Source organism: Urocitellus parryii, chromosome 15 (assembly GCF_045843805.1).
Source record: "Urocitellus parryii isolate mUroPar1 chromosome 15, mUroPar1.hap1, whole genome shotgun sequence".
Classification (NCBI taxonomy): domain Eukaryota; kingdom Metazoa; phylum Chordata; class Mammalia; order Rodentia; family Sciuridae; genus Urocitellus; species Urocitellus parryii.
This window is the reverse complement of record NC_135545.1, coordinates 47,491,856-47,513,406: the sequence shown is the minus strand read 5'-3', so window position 1 is coordinate 47,513,406 and position 21,551 is coordinate 47,491,856. Positions and strand designations below refer to the sequence as shown.

The 21,551-nt window shown below is 56.5% G+C and overlaps 1 protein-coding gene across 3 annotated transcripts; it reads right to left on the bottom strand.

Annotated features, from left to right (window-relative positions):
• Positions 1-296: 296 nt before the first annotated feature.
• On the bottom strand, positions 297-21,481 carry Mtss2 (MTSS I-BAR domain containing 2). 3 transcript variants are annotated; one of them, XM_026399258.2, is made up of 14 exons: positions 21,366-21,481; positions 16,769-16,830; positions 16,611-16,684; positions 15,757-15,841; positions 15,578-15,669; positions 15,420-15,494; positions 14,057-14,214; positions 13,616-13,723; positions 12,657-12,754; positions 10,898-11,120; positions 4,485-4,559; positions 3,976-4,152; positions 3,633-3,798; positions 297-3,440 (listed from the first exon to the last, which is right to left on the bottom strand). In XM_026399258.2, the coding sequence occupies exons 1-14, from the start codon at positions 21,432-21,434 to the stop codon at positions 2,653-2,655; spliced, it is 2,250 nt and encodes a 749-aa protein (XP_026255043.2). In that variant the 5' UTR covers positions 21,435-21,481; the 3' UTR covers positions 297-2,652. The 3 variants fall into 3 exon arrangements, with proteins under 3 accessions (XP_026255043.2, XP_026255046.2, XP_077649296.1); XM_026399261.2 differs by having other exon boundaries at positions 10,898-11,024; XM_077793170.1 differs by lacking the exon at positions 4,485-4,559.
• Between the last annotated feature and the right edge of the window lie 70 nt (positions 21,482-21,551).

Below are 21,551 nucleotides of genomic sequence, written 5' to 3'. Positions count from 1 at the left end.
TCGGTGGCCCTGAGGAGTGTCTGACCCTGGCCATCTTTCCTTCTTCCTTCCCTTGGGCTGCTCCCAGCAGGGGCAGAGTGAGGCACCTCCAAGATCCCAGGCCAAGTTCAAGCCTCAGCCATCCCTGCCCCTGCCTCAGGGAGACCCCCGTGGCTCGCAGCCCCTGGGGCCTGGGGTGATCAAGGTCAGGCTGCAGGGGCAGGAGGGGCAGGCGGGTGAGCCGCTGCAGCCCAGGGAATCCAGGCAGAGGCAGGGGTGTTAATTACAGTATGACTTTATTAATACTGGATCCTCACAGTGCATTTGTTACTTGTAGCAGTGACTATTTAAATCAAGGGGCGGATGGAGTGGAGGGGGCAGGAGGAGAGGAGGATTTATCCAAAAGCCAACGGAAAGAAAAGGAACGAGACGGTTCAGGGGGGATGAAGGGGTGGCGAGGGGTGTGTGTGTGGGGAAGGGTGAACAGGAACGGGGTAGGGGGGGCCTTGGGGAGGGAAAATAAATTAAAAAAAGGAACAAGTTAACAGCACCAGAAAAGTTACTGCAGTCAAAAGACGCTTTTGAAAAGAACAGTTCTCTGTACAAAATGAAAAATAAACAAATGTAAAGAAGCCCCCCCCCCAAACCAAAGTTTATGACGCGGGATTGTTGGCTCGGATCCCGGAAGGGGGGGGCGCTATGAGGTGGTCGCTAAATGACGAGGGAAGCAGGGGGTGGTCAGGGAACAGACGAGGGGACGGAGTATGTACAGCCCTGGGGGCTCAGGGGAGGGGAGGCAGTGCCCCCCCTTCTCCTGGGAAGCCCCAGCCCCCACTGCCCATCAGGGCCCGTGGAGCCCCCAGGAGGCGGTGAGCTCTTCCTCCAGGGACCCCTGTGACCAGCCACACTCCTGGCGCAGAGGCCATGCCTGCCCTCCTGCTGCTCCTCACTGTCCCCTCACACATGCCGCTTCCCACCCCATCAGGTCACCTGGGCAAACCCGACGCAGCCCTGAGCGGGAAGGTGCAGCAGGAACTCCACCCCAGGGACCCCACACTCATCACCTGCTCTCTGGGTTCCCACGGCTGGGAGCTCAGTGGGCCAAGGGCTCCGCTAGGCAGGTCTCAGATCTAGGGACCTGCAGGGACCCTTCTCCAGCAGTCCCCAGGGAGCCCAGCGGGACTCACTCACACGGGGTCAACCCTGCTGAGATCCCAGTTCACGGCCCAAGAACTCCCAGGAGCTCAGGCCTGGACCAGCCCCGACACCGTTCCATCCACACCAAGGCAAAGTGCTCTCCTGACGCCCAGCGAGATGCCCCCCTCGGGGCTCCGCTGCTCTTTACCACCCACCGTCCACCCTGATTCCCTCCACTTGCCCTAGGCTCACGTGCTTTTACCCGCTCAGACTTGGCCTCACAGAGGAGGGTGCCCCACTCCTCCGCCTAGCCCTGCTGCCAGCCCAGGCCCGTCCTGGGCATCTCCTCTGGCAACAGAGAGTCACAGCCCATCACCCTGCACCTGCTCCCCCACCCCAGGCCTGCAGCTCCCTCAAACCCCAGCAGACAGGCCCAGAGACACCCTGGCCCTGCCCTCTCCAGGCTCATTTTGGCTACACTCGAGAGAACAGCTTCCCCCGGCTTCAGGGGAGTTGATTCTGCCCTTCTCCTGCCATAGGCCCATCAGGCCACCCTGTGACCTCCCCCTCTCAGGCACTCGAAGACACACACCCTGTACCACCAGCTCGCCCCCCACACAATCCTTGTCTGGGGTCAGCTCCAATTTATTGTATTTATAAAATAACCCTCCATACCGTCTACTGCTCCAGCCCCCAACCCCAAAGGAGGCTGCAACTGTGACCCCAAAGTGCCTCTAGTTAAAAGTCTTGATGTGCCAGATGAGAACGGGGTATCTGAGGCAGCTCCTGTGTGGCTGGCCAGGCAACCCCCTGGCCCTCTGCCTTCCTTTTCCTGCTGCCCTAGTGGGTCCCCTTCCTGCCACCCCTCACATGGGAGAGGAGGTGGGAGGGTCCCCTGAGCCTTCCACATGCAGGCCCACTCCATGTCCTTCCTCCCCGTGACTCCACTTGGACTCCCTTCCCCATGGGTTGGCCTGGTCTCCAAACTCCAACCTGCTCCCCTAATTCTAGCCACAAATTAAGATACCCCCGCTGATTGGACACTGGCCCCTCCACAGCCACCCTGCCACCCAGGTGGAGAGGGACCTGGAAGAGGCAGAGGTAGAGGGGAGAGGTGTAGGGGGCTCATGAAGGGACAGGAAGGGCCGGCATTCCAGAGTGAGCCAGGGCACCGTGACCTGGGGAGCAGCTCTGGACCCCAGGCCAGGTGGGCCAGGGTGGCACGAGGCAGGCTGGGCTCTGAGGGTTTGGAAAAGGCAGGGCCTGAGAGGAGGGACCGAGTGGGCAAGGGAAGTAGAAAACAGGCTCCAAAACCAGTTCGAGGCCTGCAGGCTCCACCTGTCCTGCGAGGTTTGTTAAAGAAGTCACATCCCGTTAAACGCTGTGGTCCAGCCTGGGTGTCTCTTCCATAAAGTGGCTTGGCTTTGTCCCTGGCGCTGTTCTTTCTCCTGACTGTGCCTGTGCTGAGTGGCGGCTGCTCACAGACCAGGCCACCTGCTTGTGCTGGGGCCAGACAGGGTGGGGAGGGTGGCGCCATCATAAGATGCGGGGCGCAGACCTGTCATTGGTGACGGTCCTGCGGAGCCGGACCCCGCGTCGAATGGCCACCAGCATGTCTTCGGCTGGGGGGTCGCTGGTGGCAGCAGGGGGTGGGGTAGGCGTCTCCTCTGCTGGGGTGGCAGACAGGCCGGTGGGGAAGGGGAACTGGCCCTCGCCCAGGGCGTGGGCACCTGCCACCAGCTCCCCAAGCTTCTCCACCAGGCTGTGCCGGTTGGCGGCCAGCTGCTGCTCCTCGTCATCCTCAGCCGCCAGCCCGGCCCCCGCTGTGGAGTAGCTGGCCACCTCCGGCGACGGGCTGCCCCAGGCTGTGTTGGGCAGGCTGAGCCTCTTGGGGGAGGCCTTGGCGAGGTCCGGTGCCAGGGGCGAGGCCGCCTCATCCGTGTAGAAGACACACTCCTCACTGCCTGCCCGCGTGGGTCCCACGTAGCCAGGGGAGTCGGGCACCGTGGGTGTCTTCACAGGGACGATGGGTGGCCGGATGGGGATGGGGCCGGCGCTAGACAGGGCACGGCGTACAGTGGGCTTGGTGGAGGGTGTGCGGCGGATGGTGGCCACGCCGGGTGGGGCGCCGGAGGGCAGGCCCGTGGCTGTGGGCAGCCCGGCGGTGGGCAGCCCCGCGGTGGAGGCTGGGCGCTTGGTCTGGATCAGGCGGCGGTAGTTCTGGGCGATGTTGCTGTTGCGCGGGATGGTGGACGACTTGTCAAACTCAGGGGGGCCCTCGCTGTCCGCGTCCCCATTCACAGAGTAGCAGTCATAGTCGGAGCCTGGGGACACAAGATGCCGTGAGCCTAGGGTCCAGGTATCCCCGGAGCCCCAGCCCACCCAGGATGGACACGGAGAGGGAAGAACGGGGCCCTCGTGTGCGGCCCGGTCCCAGCTGTCCCTGTGGGGTGGGGCCACAGGCTGTGAAGGCCTCACACACACTTTCGGCCGGGGATGGCCTCCTGCAGACCCACCTTGGGAGGGGATGGTGTCCTCGGAGCACGAGGGCGTGGTGGTCTGCGTGCTGTAGCCGCTCGAGTACTGCAGCGAATCCCTGCTGCTCTTCTGGTGCTCCAGGCTCAGGCCGCGGGTCAGCACCATGGCCAGGTCGCTGGCCGCCGGGGACACCTCCTCGCCATGCTGGGGGAGGTAAAATTGCAAATTGACGTCTCTCTTCCTTTCTACCCTCTGCCTGGACTCCAAGCAGCCCACTGAGGCAGCTGAAGCTGGCCCTGGAGACCCCTTGCTGGGCCTCCTGGCATTGAGCTGGGAGTTCAGGGGGTCCTGGCTAGGCCGCCTGGGGAGCTGCCCGCCTACCTTGGCTGCGATGGTGGCAGGGGACATCCGGGGTCGTGGCACCTCTTCTCCACTGGGGCCCAGGGTGCCTCCACTAGCGGGGCCTGGCTCATTGTCTCGGAGAAGCTCCACTCGGTCCTTCCTCCGCTGCAGCGTGGCGCCTGAGGGCTGCTCGTGGGGGCCAGCCTTGGTCCAGTCCTGCAGGGTGTGGCAGGCAGGTCAGGGGGACTCTTGGCCTTGCTGCCCACAGCCAATGGGGCCCTTCACTGGGGTTGAGGCTGGGATGTCCAGGTCTGTGAGGGGCCTTCAGCGCAATGGCCCAGGCCAGAGCCTGGAGGGTGGGTATGGCTGCTGTCCACCAGCCCCAGGGGCAGAGCAGGGAGCCCCAGGAGGGAGAGACGTGGCTGTGTAGGGAGTGGCTGGGGGGTCCTCTGGCTGAACCTGAGCCTCTTTGGGGTGCTGACCCCATATTGGGAGGGCACAGCTTGAACAGCTGGTGATTTTCCTGGGATGGGGCTGGGGGCACTGACCGAGGTGGGGGAGCTGCACTCGCTAACAGACTGGCATGTTTCCGAGGCCTCGGAGGACGCGGAGCTGGAGGACTTCTGCCATGCAGCGAGTGGGTGGTTGCAGACAGGGGCCGGCAGCAGACAGGGCGGGAGGCAGAGCAAGAGGAGAGAACAGTTCTGATTACAGTGCCGCATGCAGGGGCGGTTTGACTCAGCACCTCACCCCATGTCCCTCTAGGGTCACGGCCACCAAGAGCGCCTGCAGTAGAAGGTGGTGGCCCAGGCACACACCACGGGGACTGAGCCACCAAGAGCCCAGCCCAAGAACCCACTCTTGGAGATTCACCAGAGGACCTGCTGCCTTACAGGGTTCTCTCAGGGGATGCCAGCCGAGCAGGGGGCATATGGAGTCCCAAGTGTCATCCTGCACATGCTAAGCCGGGTGTCCATTAGGTCTCGAAACCCAGATGCAATGTTGGCAAGTGTATGTACAAGTCTGGATTCAGAGCCAGGGCTGGAGTCACACATCCAGCCGTCTCAGGGCAGGAGGTGGCCATCCAAGCTGGCGGCACAGTTAGAGGCCCAGGCTGGGACCACGCCCTCAGGGGTGCAGACATTTAGTGATTGGAAAGAGGAGGACAGTCCAACAAAGGAGATTGGGCCAGGAGCTGCCAGAAGTGGGAGGAGCCTTGGAAGACAGAAGGACCTGCTCTGAAGGGGGGAGGGGGAAAGTCACTCCTGCCCCAGCAGGCGGGAGGGGACCTTGAGCATGAATGGGAAATGCTTGCGGACATTAGAATAGAAGAGGTACCCCTGAGGCTCTCCCTAAAGGAAAGTGAAACAAGGGGTAGAAACAGGACCCTCAGCATACGTGATGGGCTCCTGGGGCAGATGCTGACTTTGGCACTGCAGTCAAAGGTGAAGCCAAGTGAAGTGACAAGCAAAACTCCAGATGAGCCAACCAAGCCAGGGCAGCTGGGAGGGACCCCCATCCCTGCCACAATCCCCACATCAACCTCAGTTTAGAGCCCCAGGTTTCCTAAAGACTCTGATGAGCCAAGATCACTAAAACAAAGGAGAACAAAGCAACCAAACGGGAGGACTCAGAGGAAGTAACACACTCAGACTTTCAGCAATGACTATTAAATATATTAAATACAAGACTCAATGCAGAAGTATTTGGCAGAGTCACTGAAAAAATTCAACACTCATTGGTGAAAAAAATGACAACAAAGAATAGAAAGAAACCTAATCGGATAGAGAATATCCACAAAAATATTGATATTTTTCCCTCTAAGGTTTGGGAAAAAGACAAGGATACCCACTATCAGCACTGGAAGTCTTAGCCAGTGCAATAAAACAAGAAAAGGAAAATAAGGAAGAAATAAGATGATCATGGTTTGCAATGACATGATAACAAAGAATCTGTATCAGAATCTATAAATTGTTGGAATCAATAAGCAATTTACACAAGTTTACTGGCCAGCCGCAGTGGCACATGCCTGTAATCCCAGTGACTTGGGAGGCTGAGGCAGGAGGATGGCAAGTTCAAAGCCAGCCTCAGCAACTTAGTGAGGTCCTGTCTCAAATAAAATATTAAGAGGGCTAGGAGTGTGGCTTAGTGCCCTGGGTTCAATCTCTACTGCCAAAATAGAGAGAGAGAGAGAGAGAGAGAGAGAGAGAGAGAGAGAGAGAGAGAGAGAGATATTTCTTCTTAGCAAAAGAAATATAGCACTAATCTCTAGGGTATATAAAGAACTCAAAAAGCTAAACACCAAAAACCCAAATAACACAATCAATAAAGGGCCAGGGACCTGAACAGACACTTCTCAGAGGAGGACATACAATCAATCAATCAATATATGAAAAAATGTTCATCATCACTAGCAATTAGAGAAATGCAAATCAAAACTACTCTAAGATACCATCTCACTCCAGTCAGAATGGCAGCTATTATGAAGACAAACAACAATAAATGTTGGTAAGGATGTGGGGAAAAGTACACTCATACATTGCTGGTGGGTCTGAAAATTGGTGCAGCCAACATGGAAAGCAGTATGGAGATTCCTTGGAATCTGGGAATGGAACCACCATTTGACCCAGCTATCCCTCTCCTTGGACTATACCCAAAGGACTTAAAAACAGCTTTCTACAGGGACACAGCCACATCAATGTTTATAGCAGCATAATTCACAATAACTAAACTGTGGAACCAACCTAGATGCCCTTCAGTAGATGAATGAATTTTAAAAATGTGGCATATATACACAATGGAATGTTACTCAGCAATAAAAGAGAATAAAATCATGGCATTTGCAGGTAAATGGATGAATGGAGTTGGAGAAGATAATGCTAAGTGAAGTTAGCCAATCCCAAAAAACAAATGGTGAACGTTTTCTCTGATATAAGGTGACTGACTCATAGTTGGGAAGGGAGCATAGGAGAAATAGACAAACTCTAGACAGGGCCCAAGGAACAGACAAATCATCAGTTGCACGGAACACAAGGTGGGAGGGGAAGGGAGGGGGCAGGGGGTTAGCAATGATGGTGAAATGTGATGGACATCATTATCCAAAATACATGTATGAAGACATGAATTGGTGTGAACATACTTTATCTACCGAGATATGAAAAATTACAATAAGAATTGTAATGCATTCCGCTGTCATGTATTTAAAAATAAAATCAATAAAAAATATAAAAAAATAAATAAATGGACAAGTTTATTAGATACAAGGTTAGGAAAAAAAACTATTATATTTCTAAATACCAACAGCTAACCAAAAAATGTAATATATAATAATACTAACAGAAATCAAATACCTAGAAAAAATATCCAATGATAGATATGCAAGATCTTTACATAAAAATTAGAAAACGCTATTGAGGAAACTTCAATCCCAAATACAAGGAAAGACACAACTCCAGTCAAAATCCCAGGAATGTTGTTGTCTGGTTTTGGTTTCTTTTTTTGGTAGAAACGGACAAGCTGATCTTGAAATTTATAAGGAAATGTGAAGGGTCAAAAATAGATGAGGAGACTGTGAAGAGAAATGAAGACAGAGAACTTTCATTATCAGATATCAAGATCTTCCATAAAGTTACAATAATTAAGATGGGGTGGTACTGGCCCAAGGAACAGACAACCAGTTGGCCCAAGGGACAGACAAGTCACCCGTTGCACAGAACACAAGGTCAAGAAAGAGCCCCACACAGACACCTGATTCACAACATGAAGCACAGGAGGGAAATGAGGCTGCTGTGGTCTGGAGGTTTGTGTTCCCTCAAAATTCATGTGTTGAGATCCTGACCCCTAGGCAGATGGCATCAAGGGGTGAGGTCTTTGAGGTAGGCATGGTGGCGCAGGCCTGCAATCCCAGAGACCTGGGAGAATGAGGCAGGAGGATCACATGTTCAAGGCCAGCCTCAGCCACTCAGTGAGGCCCTTAGCAACTCAGTGAGACCCTCAGCAATTCAGTGAGACCCTGTCTCTAAATGAAGTAAAAATGGCTGGGGATATGGCTCAGTGGTAAAGCACCCCTGGGTTCAATCCCTGGTAGTTAAAAAAAAAAAAAAAAGAATGAAGAAAAGGTGAGGTTTTGGGAAGGTGATCAGACCATGAGGGTAGAGTCTGAGCAAATGGGACTAGTGTCATCATAAATGAAGCCTGATGGAGCCAGCTGGGCCCTTCCACCATGTAAAGAGACAGCCAGAAGGGCCTTCTGTGAGCCAGGAAGTGGGCCCTCACCAGACACTGGGTCTGCTGCTGCCTCGATCCTGGATTTCACAGCCTCTGGAACTCTGAAAAATAAAATTCTGTTGTCTATAGTATTATGTCAACTTATGGTTATTTTGTTACAGAACCTCAAATGGGCTTAGACAGATGGTGTTTTCAATAGATTATCCTAGGTCAATTAGATGCCCACATGGAAAAAAGGATCTCGGCTTCATAAAACACACACACACACACACACACACACGCATGCACACAAACGAAAAATTCCAGGTAAGTTGTGCATCTAAATGAAAAAGGTAAAAACAAAAAAACCTTTAGAGGAAAACATCTTTGTGAGTGGGAGTGTAAGAAAATATCTCAAGCAGGACACGAAAGGCACTAACAAGTTTTTAAAATGGAAAAATTAGACTATATTAAACTTAAAAATTTCTGGTTATTAAAAGACCCTATTGAAAGGATAAAAACATACCCATAAAATGAAAGAAGATAAGATATCTGATGAAGGACTTGTATCTATAATATATAAAAAGTTCTATAAATCAAAGAGAAAAACACAAACAACCTAGGAGAAGAATGGGGAAAAGATTTGAACAAGTCCTTCCCAAAAGAAGATAATCAAATGCACTTTGAAAGAAGGAAGAAGGTGTCCTACCTCATTATCATTAGGGCCATGCAAATGACAAACACCAGGTACTAACTATTATTGTACACCTGACAGAATGGTTAAAATAACCAAGATACAAAATACTCAGGGCTGCTGAGGATGGGGTGTAGCAATGAACGTCCATAATCCTGCTATCAGGGGTGTACATCTGTACAACCACTTTGGAAAACCATTCAGTGGCACCTGTCAAATTTGAACATGTGCGTACATCGTGACACAGTAAGTGCACTCCTAGCTCAGCACCCCCACGGAACCGCACACCAACTAGAAGGTTCACAGCGGCACTTTTAGCTGCGCCACAGCCAAAACACTAGAAAATATCCAAAGGTCCTTCCAATATAGAATGGCTAATTACATATCCATGTGATGAAATGTTCTACAGAGATGGGAACGATACAGGTCTCATATGAGACAGATGAATCTGGTGAACATAAGCACTGAGCAAAAGGACCTTTTGTCCTCTAATGGATACAAAATGTATGATTCTCTGTCCATCTATCAATCATCCATCTCTGTATCCATCCATCCATCCATCCACCCATCCGTGGTGCTGGGGATCAAATCCAGGGCCTCACCCACGCTAGTCAAGTGCTCTACCACTGAGCTACATCCCCAGACCAATGACTTATATAGATTATAAAAAAGGCAAAAGCTAGTGAGGACAGTGGCTGTCCTTGGGTGAGAGTAGCAACCTTTGGCTGATGGTCACGCTGTCTTGCTCTTTTTTTTTTTTTTAAAGAGAGAGATTAATTTTGTTTATTTATTTTTTTTTAGTTCTCGACGGACACAACATCTTTGTTGGTATGTGGTGCTGAGGATCGAACCCGGGCCGCACGCATGCCAGGCGGGCGCGCTACCGCTGAGCCACATCTCCAGCCCACGCTGTCTTGCTCTTGATGCTGGTCATATGGGTGTGTTCTGTTTGTACAGATTTATTGAACTGTACCTTTAGGATATATTTGATTCTTTGCATGTATGGAATACATCAGTAAAAATGTTCCTAAAAGACTCAGTGGTAATGGCTTATTATTATTTTTTGGTACCAGGGATTGAACCCAGGGGCACTTCACCACTGAGCCACATCCCCAGTCCTTTTTATTTTTGAGACAGGGCTTGCTAAATTGCTGAGGCTGGCCTTGAGATTATAATCCTCCAGCCTCAGCCTCCAGAGTTGCTGGCATTAAAGGGCATGGGCCACCATACCTGGCCCCAGTAGTAATGAATTATAACCCAGAGAATATTCATGAGTCCATGCTGGTATAAATAAGCTAAGTTGCTGAGGCTGGCCTTGACAGTACATTAGAGGAAAAACAGATTGGAAAACGGACCTGAAGAAATTATCCAGATTGTAGTATAAACAACAAAGAAATGAAATATGGGAATATTTTGGTACTGGGGATTGAGCCCAGGGGCACTTTAACACTGAGCTACAGCCCTAGTCCTCTTTATGCTTTATTTTGAGATAGGGTCTCCCTAAATTGCTGAGGCTAGCCTTGAACTTGTGATCCTCCTGCCTCGGCCTCCTGAGTTGCTGGGATCACAGGGTGTGCACCACCACACCAGGTGAAATACATGAATTAAGAGACACAGAAAGGATGACAAGGTGTGACATACATTTAACTGGAGTCCCAGCAGGAGAGAATGAAAGTGGGGATAAAAAAGATGATGGCTGAGGCTGGGGGTGCAGCTCAGTGGTAGAGTGCTTGCCTGGCATGTGCGAGGCCCTGGGTTCGATCCCCAGCAGCACAGGAAAAAAAAAAAAAAGAGAAAAGGAAAAGAAAAAAGAAAAAAAAAAGAGAGATGTTGTCAGACTGGATAAAACAAGAAAATCTAGGCATATGCTGTTTACAAGAGACTTATCTAAAACATAATGATATAGTGAGTTTTAAAGCCAAGAGATGGAAATTGATAATATAAACATGGAACAGAATGAAGGCCCTGGGATCACTCCCAATGGCTACAGTGGCCCCACGTGTAGTCAGGCCTACTCGAGGTGGCCGCGCCCCACCCGGGGGGTCCTCTGGTGCCCCTCACCTGGCTGGTGATGTCTGAAGGCATGGGCGAGGGGGGCTTGGAGTAGGTGGCGTCCTGGGAGATGAAGCCAGAGTCGTGGGAGGAGACGCTGGAGAGGCGGGTGGTGGCGGTGGCTGGCTGCGCCAGGCTGCGGTAGCGACAGGTGGAACTGGGTGAGTATGTTTGGGCACCCCCAGGCCATGGGGCTCCGCCACCCTTGGCACTGCTACTGCTGCTGGGGGCACTGAGGGAGTGAAGGAGGATGGCACAGCAGCCAGACAGGGAGGCGGGGGAGTGTGAGGGGGTGACAGATGAGGGGGAGAGAGATGAAGGCAAAGGAAGGAAAAGATAATGTCAGACTCTGAGGTCCTGAGACCCGGGTACTATGGAGGAGCTGGGTTCCGGGGTGACGTGGCAGGCAGGGCAGGGCTGGAGCAGGGGGGACCGGGCCCTTGCCCCTGGAGCTCCTCAGTGTTGGGAGTCAGGGTCAGCGCATGCCAAGGGTTCGGCGAGCAATATGCCTCCCCCTCTGCCATTAGAACAGTTGTCCTCAGGTTAATGATGGGGAAACTGAGTCACAAAGCATCGAACAATCAGAGACAGACCAGGCTGCCTGTTTCTAAACTGCCTTCTCAAGGCCTGATGTTGCCGTCCAGTCACACAGGGCCATCTTGCACGAGGTGGCGTGTCTGGACAGCACATGAGGCTGCCCTCCAGGGAGGGTCTTAAGCCTCCCATCATCTCATCACCTCTCTGCCGGAGGGTGTCCAGCCGGCCATGGCTCATGCCCTCTGCACAGCCACTGAACCCCCAGCAGTGCTCCTGGCAAGGAAGGCTGCCCTGCTCCTGAGCATGACCTTGAAGCACCCTCACCTGGCTCCTGGTCTCCCCTGCCGTCTGTACCCCTTTTTGGACAGGTGCCCACCCAGAGTCTAAAGAGGCTCCAGCAGCCGGAAGGAGCAGCTGATCACTGGGCCTGGCTTCTCTCAAGCCCCGGGTGCCCGGACAGAGGGGTCTCCCCCAATAATCATCTCCTTGCTCAGTGCCCTCCCCACCCCACTTCAATCATAAATGTCTCCTCTAGATCTGGCCCCAGTGCCAGCCCAGGGAAGGGCCCCTGATGCTGAGCCAACCTGGTGTTGAGTGAGATTCTTGGCCCCTCCCTGGGTCTGAGACCCCAGGGCCCAACCTGGGTCAGAGCTTGATCCATTGGCAGCTGCCTGGGCACCAGCTTTAGGAACCAGTCAGCATATGTCCTCAGAAAGCCCTGCCCCCTTCCCTGATCACAGATTCTTACTTCCACCCCACACTGTCCTAGGCCTGGCAGAGTCCCGTGAGTGGTTAAATGCTAAGACCCTGTGCCTCAGTTTCCCCTTCTATGAAACGGCGACAAGACCAGGCCTGACACAGTGGTGTTAGGATTCAGTGAAGAAAATGCTTGGCACCTGGCACAGTCAACGCCCTGTAAACGAAGCTACTGCCCCTCCCTGCCAACAAACGCCTGAGGCAGCAGCCCTGGGACAACTGGGCATGTTTTTCCTCGACACCTGAAAATCCCTTGGAAGACGCAGAGGTCATATGAATTCTGAGGCTCTGAAGCATCTCCCTGGCCACCCCACCACCCCACAATTCTGGGGACTGAACCCAGGGCCTCACACCTGCCAGGGACATGCTCTATCACCAAGCCACCTCTCCAGCCTCTGAAGCAGTTCTTGATGGAGCTTGGGGGGAGTTTCCACATTCCTTCCTGGGGTACATCCATGAGTCCCGCCCCACCAACCTGCACATGCTGGATTTCCGGGAGCTGGAGCTGCTGGGTGACGATGGCGGGGTCTGGTAAGACCAGCTGTAGTCTGAGCCCTTCAGGTCCTTGATCACCTGGGCAGGGACATACATGGGGGTCACTGGAGGCAGACCCTAACCTACAGAGAGGCTCGTCATGCTCCTCAAAGAACTGGCGGGGCCAGAAGCCTTCCATTCTCTTCCCAGCTGTGGACCACGCTTCAGGAGAAGACCCCAGGAAGCTAACCCTCCCATCCCCCAGCCTTCTCCCAGTGCTCGATTCTTACTGGGGTGGGAAGCAGAGAGATATGGGAACATTCAGCTTTCTCTGCACCCCTTCAGCTTACACAGCACAGATTTGGGACTCTGAGCCTGGCCAGGTCTGGGTGGGGACATGGGAGAAGCAGGTGCTCCCAAGAACTGGCAGAGGAACAGGGCTAGATTGCCCAAGATAACAGGGGTGCAAATCATGGTTGGACCCGAGTCTCAGCTTTCTCCATGAATTGGGGCCACTGTTCCTGTCTTAGAGCACCATCAAGAGCGCTAAGGAAACAACCTGTAGAGGGTGTTTAGCAGAGTGTTGGGCACACAGGATGTGCCTGGGGAAGGCAGTGGGAGCAGTGGGGGGACAGGGTGGACACATATGCCTGGGTCTAGGGGAGGTGACTGGCGTTCTCTGTGTGGATGGCAGCCAAGCATCAGCAGGTTGGAAAGGGCCAAGCTCCAGGGATCTGAGACTTTTCCCCACCTGCTCTCAGTCTGAGACCCCCCCGACTTGGGACCTAAGCATATCACCTGGGCAGGTGCTACTGGATGCCCCCTGGTGGCTGCTGGAAGTTCTCTGGTCTTTTCCCAGATGCCTTCCCCAAATGCTGTCTCCTTGTCTCAACTGTCTCCAATGGAGGGCAGGGCCGTTTCCTCCCTGTCCCTGTCCCTGGGCCCCAGGGCTCACCGCACCTGCTCACTGGCGGGAGGCAGCTTGTGGGGTTCTGCAGTCAACACCACCAGGTCGTCAATGATGCCCTGCAGGTGGGTGATCTCCCCCAGCATGGTCAGCTCGCCGTTCTGAGGACGCAGTGATAAGACCTGATGGTCCCACCGCCCTCCAGCCCACCCTGGAGAAACAGGCCTTTTCGGCCTCTCCTGTCTCACCCTTCCCCGCTAACCAGTCCGTTTGGGACTGGTGGAGGCTGGGCCAGCAGTCTGGGTGGCTGACATGACCATCTGTCCAGACCAAATCAGGACACGAAGAGCCACGAGACCTGCTTCTGGTCCAGGAGCATGTGGCTCTAAATGCATTCTGCCAGGGATCACTTAGAAGTGATCTAGGAGGTCAACAAGTCCACCCTGGGTCCCACCCACGCACCCCACCGGCCTCTGAGCCACCATGAGACCCACCACCACGGGCTGCAGGAAAGTGATGAAGGTGCAGAAGCGGCCTCGCTCCTCGATCAGGGCCCGGCGCACCGCCTGCTTCTCCGTCTCCTCCAGCAGGAGGTACATGTCATTGACGTCCTGCAGGGCACTATCCAGCTGGGGCTGCAGGTCTCCTTTCCCTGGAGGGGTTGGGAGGAGAGGCCGCGCTGGGGACGCTGGCCTGGTTTGCTGCACCCATGGCTTAGGCCCCTGGGGTGGCATCCCTGGCCGTGGAGCTGGGCACTACAAGGGGAGTGGGGAGGGCAGACTGTGGGGTTTGTGGAAGGGATGGTCCCCCCAGAGCAGGCAGAGAGGACAGGCAGATACACACGCACAGGAAAGACACCAAAGCTGCAAAGCCACCCAGGACCCAGGTAGGCAGGGCTGACCATATGGAGGCCAGTGAGGGCCTTCACTGCATGGGATCCCCTCACTGCCTGCCACACAGGATACAGGCAGGTGGTGTGGGGCAGGACAAAGTAGACCCGGGTAGGGGGCTCAGCTGTAGGCCAAGCCACCCAAGGTGCCAGGATCAGGAGACCTAGGGGCTGGGCCTGGGGAGCAGGGAGAGGGGTGTCTCAGGGTGGGCCCCCACTCAGATCAGAAAACAATACACAAGGACAGCGACGGTGACACAAAAAGCAGCAAGAGAGACAGAGAGAGGCGAGAGGATGATATGGAGGAGACATTGAGACAGGAAGCAGGGAGGCAACAGGTAAGAACAGGACTGGCCTGGTGGGGGCGGGGCAGCCAGGGCCTATGCCCCCCACCCTGCCCCACCAGCCAACCCCTCCTGGCCTGGCAGACTGACCCAGCAGTGGCCCCGGACTCATCCCTGGCCAGGGGCCCCAGGGCCCCAGGGGGACTGTGCCCCAGGCCCCTCCCTCGGTGGACCGACCGCCTTCCTCGCTCCTCCTTGGCCTGAAGAGGTTCCTTCCAATGGCCCTGAGCTGGGGGAGACAGACAAATGCGACAAGGACGGGAGGAGCAGCTGGAGGGACCGACATTTGACTTACCAAGTAGCTCTACAGGAAGGATGTGGGAGGAGGAAGAGGAGAGACAGAGAAAGAAAGAATGTGTGAAAGACAGCCGGATGGACAGAGCCACTCCTGGGGTGGGGTGGGGGCCTGGGCCTGAGGGGCCTCTTACTGCCTCCCAAGAGGGAGGGCCTGGGCCTGTCTGGTGCACAGGGCAGCTCCCTCTGTCCCACCCGACAGGTTGGAGGGTCCTGTGACAGGGATAGGACCCCTCTGGCCAGGATGACGCCCTGGGGTGCCCCTTAAGGCAGTGGGGCTATGGAGTGGGACCTAGGGGCTGGGCCTCGGCAGCTGACTCTAGGCCCTACCTTTTCGCGCTTTCTTCTGCAGCTTCAGCGTGTCTGATGACTTCTTCTTGATCTCGTGCCGGGCTCGTTTGTACTCTGCGGAGGCAGGGTGAGACGGGAGGCTATAAAAGGTATCCCTGCGGAGAGGGTGTGGGCGCCCCCACAAAGCCCCACCCCACCTTTCGCGTGGTCCTTGTCCAGTTGGTTGGCCGACTTCTTCCAGTCCTCGATGCGCTCCTGCAGCGGGTTGATGAGGCTCTCCAGCAGCGCACTGTGGGTGGGAGCTGGGGGTCAGGATCACAGGGAGCAGGGTCTCCCGCGGACCAAACGCCTTAGCCCGCCCGTCGCGCCCACTCACTTGGTGAACTGTCGCAGCTTGGTCTCTATGCTGCGGTGGCGCATGCACATGCGTGTGAGCGCCGAGCCGATGTCCCGTGTGGCCCCTGGCGAGACAAGCGCGGCGTGGGAAGGGGCCCACTTGGGTCTTTGCAATGCCGGCCTGGGGCCACAAGGGGGCGCGCTGGCCTGCGAAGGCCAGGCCCGCCGCCTGTGCCCCGCCCTTGCGCTCTGATCCGTGGAGCTGGGGTAGGGAGCCGGTGCAGGGCGTTGACCCAGCTCCTCCCCAGGCCAGGACCCGAGTCCCCCCTGCCGGCCATCCCAGCCTCCGGCAGCTGCAGGTACTCTGCTGGCCAGGCCAGGGGCCTCCCCTCTCATCGAGCTGAGGGAGGCCAGTGCCAGACAGCCCAAGGGGGAGTCAGTGAAATTCTCCAGCCCCCGGGGAGCCCGTCCAGGTGTGGAGTGAAGTGACAGAGGAGGGCACACGCCCGGCCTATGTTCTCAGTGCTGAAAGGAACAGGAGCCGAGGTGCTTGCTCTAGACCAGGACCCCAGGGAGTGCTCATGTGCCCATAAACGCACCGAAGGGCGCTGGGAGTAGGCGAGAAGCCAGAGATGCTCTGTGCAGAAGGGCAAATGACGGGCAGAGGGGTCAACTGAGCTGCCCACAGCAAGAAGGGATCCCCTGGAACATCCCTGCCACCACTCACCCACTCCTGCTTGTGCCTCTTGTGGCAAGGGGCTCAGTCTCTCCACAACCAGCCCATTCCATGAGGGAGCAAAACCTCAGCTCCAGGCCTTGTGTCATTTCCTTCGGGCTTTCCCACCCCAAGCCCACCCTGGGGCATCCCTGACCTCCAGCCACGATCCTTCCCACCTCGAGTGTTGGTGGCCATGTCGGCCACTTTCTGGAAGGCGTCCAGGAAGGCCACAGCAGCCAGCACGGTGGTCCTGGGGAGACGGACAGTGAGGTGGAAGGTCAGCGGGGGTCTTCTCTCCATCCCTCCCTAGCTAGAGCACCCCAGGCAGCCTCACCTCAGCTGGGAATGCAGCTTCGTGGCCTTGGAGTTGAAGTCCTCCCAGATGGGGTAGGAGCTCTGTGAGAGAGGAGGGAGAGGACTGTAGGGCTCAGCCTGGTCTGGATCCCCCATATGCTACCCAGACTTGTCACTTTCTTGAGAGGGCTTTGTTCCTGAGGAGAGCAGGCTCCTACCCTCTGGGAGGAGACAGGGCTGAGGACAGGGCAGCAGGCATGAGAAGGGCTTGCCCCTGGGAACCAGTGCCTTGGCTCTTCCTTCCCACCCTGACGGGAGTCTGTTCCTACTGTGTAGAGTTGGCAACTCTGCATTTCCCACTCTCCTTCCAGGGAGGTGGAGGCAGTAGATGGCAGGCCCTGTCTCCTCTGGGCTCCTCAGGGGCCTGGCAGGGATCTAAGCTGAGCCCAAATAGGGACCCATGTTCCCTGGGCCTGGGATGGTGGGCCCTGACCTGCCACCTGGCTTAGGGCTGGGGCAGTGTGGGGTGGGGAGGCTGGCAGGGTCAAGGCATTCCAGGTAGAGCGAGGCCCTGGGAGCTGCTGCTGGCAGGACACACTAGGCCAGCAGTAGTGGCTCCTGGGCTTCTGAGGAGGCTGTGGCTGCTGCAGGGCCTGGACAGTCTGCCCGGGACAAGCAGGCCCCAGGCTGAATGGGGCCTTGTGCGTCCAACAGAGCCACCTTTTTCCACCCCCCGCTCCCCTCCCCTCCAGGGGAAACAGTGTGCCCTTTATCCCTGCCTGGCCCATGGCTCCATGTTGGGAGGGGGTTTCCCAGTAGGGAGGTCGAGCTCCTGGCGACCGACTTGTCCAGTCTGATTAAGGGGCTTTTCTGGCTAATGTGCTCTCCCCATGGCTGCATGCCTTGAGAAAGCTCAGCCTTGGCTTCAGGGCCCTGTGGAGGCCTTGCTTTTTGAAGGACAGCCCTGGGTGAGCAAAGCCCCAGCTCCAAAGGTCTTTCTCCTCCATGATAATACGCACTGGGGGTTCAGGCTTTGCCCTAGGAAAGGAAGGGAAACAGAGACCCCGGTTCCCCAAGGCCCACAGAGAAGGCTGTCCCAGGACAGGTTCTAGTGGCCTGCCCAGGCCAGAAGTACCCACAAGGGTAGAAAGGAGCTGAGCGGCATCAGGGAACCTCAGAAACCCCCTCCTTCCTAGCCCAGCCAAACCAGTGTCCAGGGAAAGCAAATATTTACGAAGTACACTGAGGCTGGGACAAGAGACGGGGGACCTGGGTTGGCTGTCCCCATACAGCTCAGGGAAAAGGAGCCTGGGAGGTTGTCCCTAGCAGTCCCGAGGAGCTGACCCATGCCTTGGGGTCTTTTGAAAGGCATACCTTCCTACCACCTTCACCCCACCCAGCCTGGATATCCTTGAAGACCTCCCTGCTGGGGTGCAGGTGGTCCACCGCCAGCTGTTCTGCCCCTCTCCTCCCTGAACACCTTCTCAGCTCTCTCAGCAGTCCGTGGGTAGTCTCAGGGAGAGGGTTGTCCCGGGGAGGGGGACAGGACAGGGCATGGGGGAGGCAGGCCTAGTTTCTCCTCAGCAGATGGACCCAGGTGCTTCAGTCCTCAAGGGCTTAGCCTTCTCTCCCCTCCCCCACTCATGGTTCCCGAATGAGCCCAGAGACTAGGAGGAAGGGCCAGAGTGGCCAGTGCCCCAGGCTTTACCTGGCCTAGGCCCTGCCTGTCAGGTTCTGAGACCCTGGTTTATCTTCCCTGGTCACAGCAACTGCACTGTGTTCTATGCAGGGCCTGGCTGGCACTTGCAAAGTGTGCGTCGGTCTTCACAGCAGCCCCGTGAGAAGAATCCTACTATTTCCCCTTTTAGTGATGAGGAGACAAGGTGAAGTGATTTTTCCAAAGCCACAGGGTGTGGCATCAGAGTCTGATCCCATGTCTGATAGGTGAATGACTGCATGTCAGGGTAGAGGGATCCTGCTTCAAGGGTGCAGGGACTGAAAGGATGGGGGAAAACCCCAGCTCTGTCCCAGTCATCTGGGCTGCTCCAGAGTGAGGAGGTGAGGTGCCCAAGGGGACAGGATGAGACTGACGAGCAGACGGCTGTGGCTGCATGAGAGGAAGCAACCTAGGCTTCAGCCCCAGAGGTTTTCCGGGTGACCTTGGGGCAATCTGAGTCTGTTTGCCCACCAGTAAAATCAGGAGAGGGACTTGCATCTCCCTGGGTCAGTGTGTAGACTCCAGGGGGTACTCACTGAAGGGACTGCTTCAAAGGGTCTGGGCAGCTAGCAAGGGCTCATCACTGTTGGCCAGGAGCACATAAGTCGTGTCTCTGCTAGGAGAGCCCTCCCACCTGCCCAGGGTCTGTGTGTCCAGATGACACTCTACTCTGGATGGGGAGGCAATGATTATGACCCCATTATCTGAACAGACCAATGTGAGGTGGTGGCCCCATTTGCTCTCTGAGGGTGCTGTGCCCGGGCCTAACACCCCAAACAAGTTCTTGCCCCTCTCTGGATTCAGTGGGCTTGTGGCCTGAGCTGTGTGAGACAGGGAAGGCAGGGCAAGCTCTTGAGGACTCTTCCCCCCCTGAGCTCAGACCTTCTTCCAGCTCTCTAGGCTCCCTGCTATTGACTTCAGCCACGGGTCCAGCCTCCTAGTGGTTTGAGGGAGATCTGCTGTGGGCCTACTGGGGGGCAGCTCCAAGGGGCAAGTTTCTCCCAGACCCAGCAAGTCAGTAGGCTTGGAGTCAGTCAGAAGCTGCCCCCCAAATCTAGTTATCAGCCACCAGATGGCCCAGCCCCCTTCTCTGTCCCTGGCCAGGGTCCTTGAACACATTCATGTGTCATGGCTAGGGGCAAATCTTTTCATGGTGTCACCACAGTTGGTGAAACCTCTCCCTTTGACTCCACATATCTGCAAATCCTGCCACCAGCCAGTCTGAACCTCTTGCTGCGATCTGGGCCCATTACCTTTGGTGTCATCTCCAACTTCCTTGCAATTGGCCAAGAGGGAGGGACACAGTCCTGCTCCTCTCCTCTGGGCTAAAGCTGCTGCTTGCTGCAGTGTTTGCTGTGTGGCTGCCAGTGGGAGGAGGTGCAGGCAGCTCCCACCCTCAACCAGCCCCAGGAGCGGCCAGGAGAAGTGGTCTAGGCTGCCCAGTCCCAGGAAAGGGCCTTCCTGCCAGGGCTCTGATGTCTGTAGGGTGGGTGGAGGCTGCTCAGGGCCAGCAGAGGGGCCCATAGGTGGAGCTGCCAGGGATGGAGGTCCCAGGGGGGAAAGCACTATGGTGGCCGGGGGTGGGGGAGGCGGGGGGAGACATGGACATGCTGCTAATTGCGCAGTCCCAGGCCAGAGTGGCTTCAGTCCCCATCCTAGGGGACAGGGATCTGGCAGCTGCCTCTGGGGCTGTTTCCCTGGCAGCACAGGAAAGGAGTCCCAACCTTTTGCCTGCCTATCACTCTCTACTTCCCAAAGCGCCTGCCTGGAACTCTTGGGTAGGCTGCATGTGGTTTGTGGTGTCCCCACCATTCCCAGGCTGGGGCCTGGTAGGACTTTGTGTTGTGTACTAGGCCAGTGTGTGTGGGGCTGTGAAGGGGCCCTCGGGAGCGCCTGTGAGGAGCCAGGTTCTTCCTCCTGCCTGCAATCCTGCCTCTTCATCCTAGACCATGGGGACAGAGGAGAGGGCAGGAAGGCTGTTTCTTGGCCCACCCTGTCACTGGAGCTGGGCCCTCTGCCTACTCAGTCTGGGGCAGTCCGATTATACTTTGGACTCTTTCCGGGACAGGATCCCTCCTACCAGCTCCCAGATAAACAATGAAGGCTGAGATCAGGGGCAGGGTTAATGACCTTGAGCCATTGCCAGGCCTCAGTTTCCCCACTCGATGGGCTGGGCAAGAATTAGTGGCCTGCTCCAGCCTGACCTTGGGTAATCATGGGGAGTGGGGGGTTGGCGCTGAGTGGTAGTGGGGTAGGAAAAGCGCTCCCTTGGGGTTGCTCCACCAACCCCAATTTTCTCCCCTCCTCCTCCCAAAGTGATGATAAAGGCCTATCCTTGGGATGCAGGGACATTCAGCTGGGAGACCTGGAGTCCTGGAGCTCGCTGGGGTTGCTGATGGGGGGCGGGGCTGGGGCGGCAGTAGCAGGGTCGGGCCTCTGGCGGGGAAGGAGTTAAGGGTTCTTTGCTTTATTATTTTTCCTGCTTGGGCTGTGACAGCATTGTCTGGGCTCCGGGGCCGTCGGGATGGGGGGGCATTGTGCTGGAAGGGGGCGGAGGCCGGCAAGACCCTGGACTGGTTAAAGGGCCAAAGAGTCAGTCCTCTAGCTAAACCCCATTCATGGTTGGGGGTCTGAGGCACAGAGAGCCCGCGTGTGCGCAGGCTCGGGTCGCGACGGCGCAGGGAGACCCGGGGCGCTGCACGGATCCCCCAATACTTGAGCACCCACACTCCTGCAGACAGGCACCTGGAGACCCGGGCGCAAGGCAGATGCAGGCAGGGCACTCTCAGACAAGGACACAGACCCCACCGCGCACGGTCACAGCAGGGCACGGCTGCCCGCCGCCACGCGTCCCCAGAAGGGACACGCACCCGCACTCGCGCGCCCACCCGGGTGGCCGGCCTCGCCGCGTCCCGATTACCTTCATGTCGTTGACGATGGCCTGGAAGAGCCCACCCAGGGCGCCGCACTCCTTCTCTGCGGTCTCCATGCTCGGGCCGGGCGGGCCGCGGCGGCGGGGCGCGCAGGGGCTCGGGGAGCCGCGCAGGGGAGGGGGCCGGGCCGCGGCGGGCGCTCGCTCCGAGGCCGCGCCGGGCCTCCGCCTCCG

What these genes read in the sequence shown, in the direction of transcription:
- Mtss2 (XM_026399258.2), bottom strand. Translation starts at nt 21,434, where the DNA reads ATGGAGACCGCAGAGAAGGAGTGCGGCGCCCTGGGTGGGCTCTTCCAG. An exon ending in GGACAAGGACCACGCGAAAG is followed by an intron (nt 15,495 to 15,577) that starts GTGGGGTGGGGC and finishes CTGCCTCCGCAG; the next exon opens with AGTACAAACGAGCCCGGCAC. An exon ending in CTTTCCTGCAGCCCGTGGTG is followed by an intron (nt 13,724 to 14,056) that starts GTGGGTCTCATG and finishes CTGCGTCCTCAG; the next exon opens with AACGGCGAGCTGACCATGCT.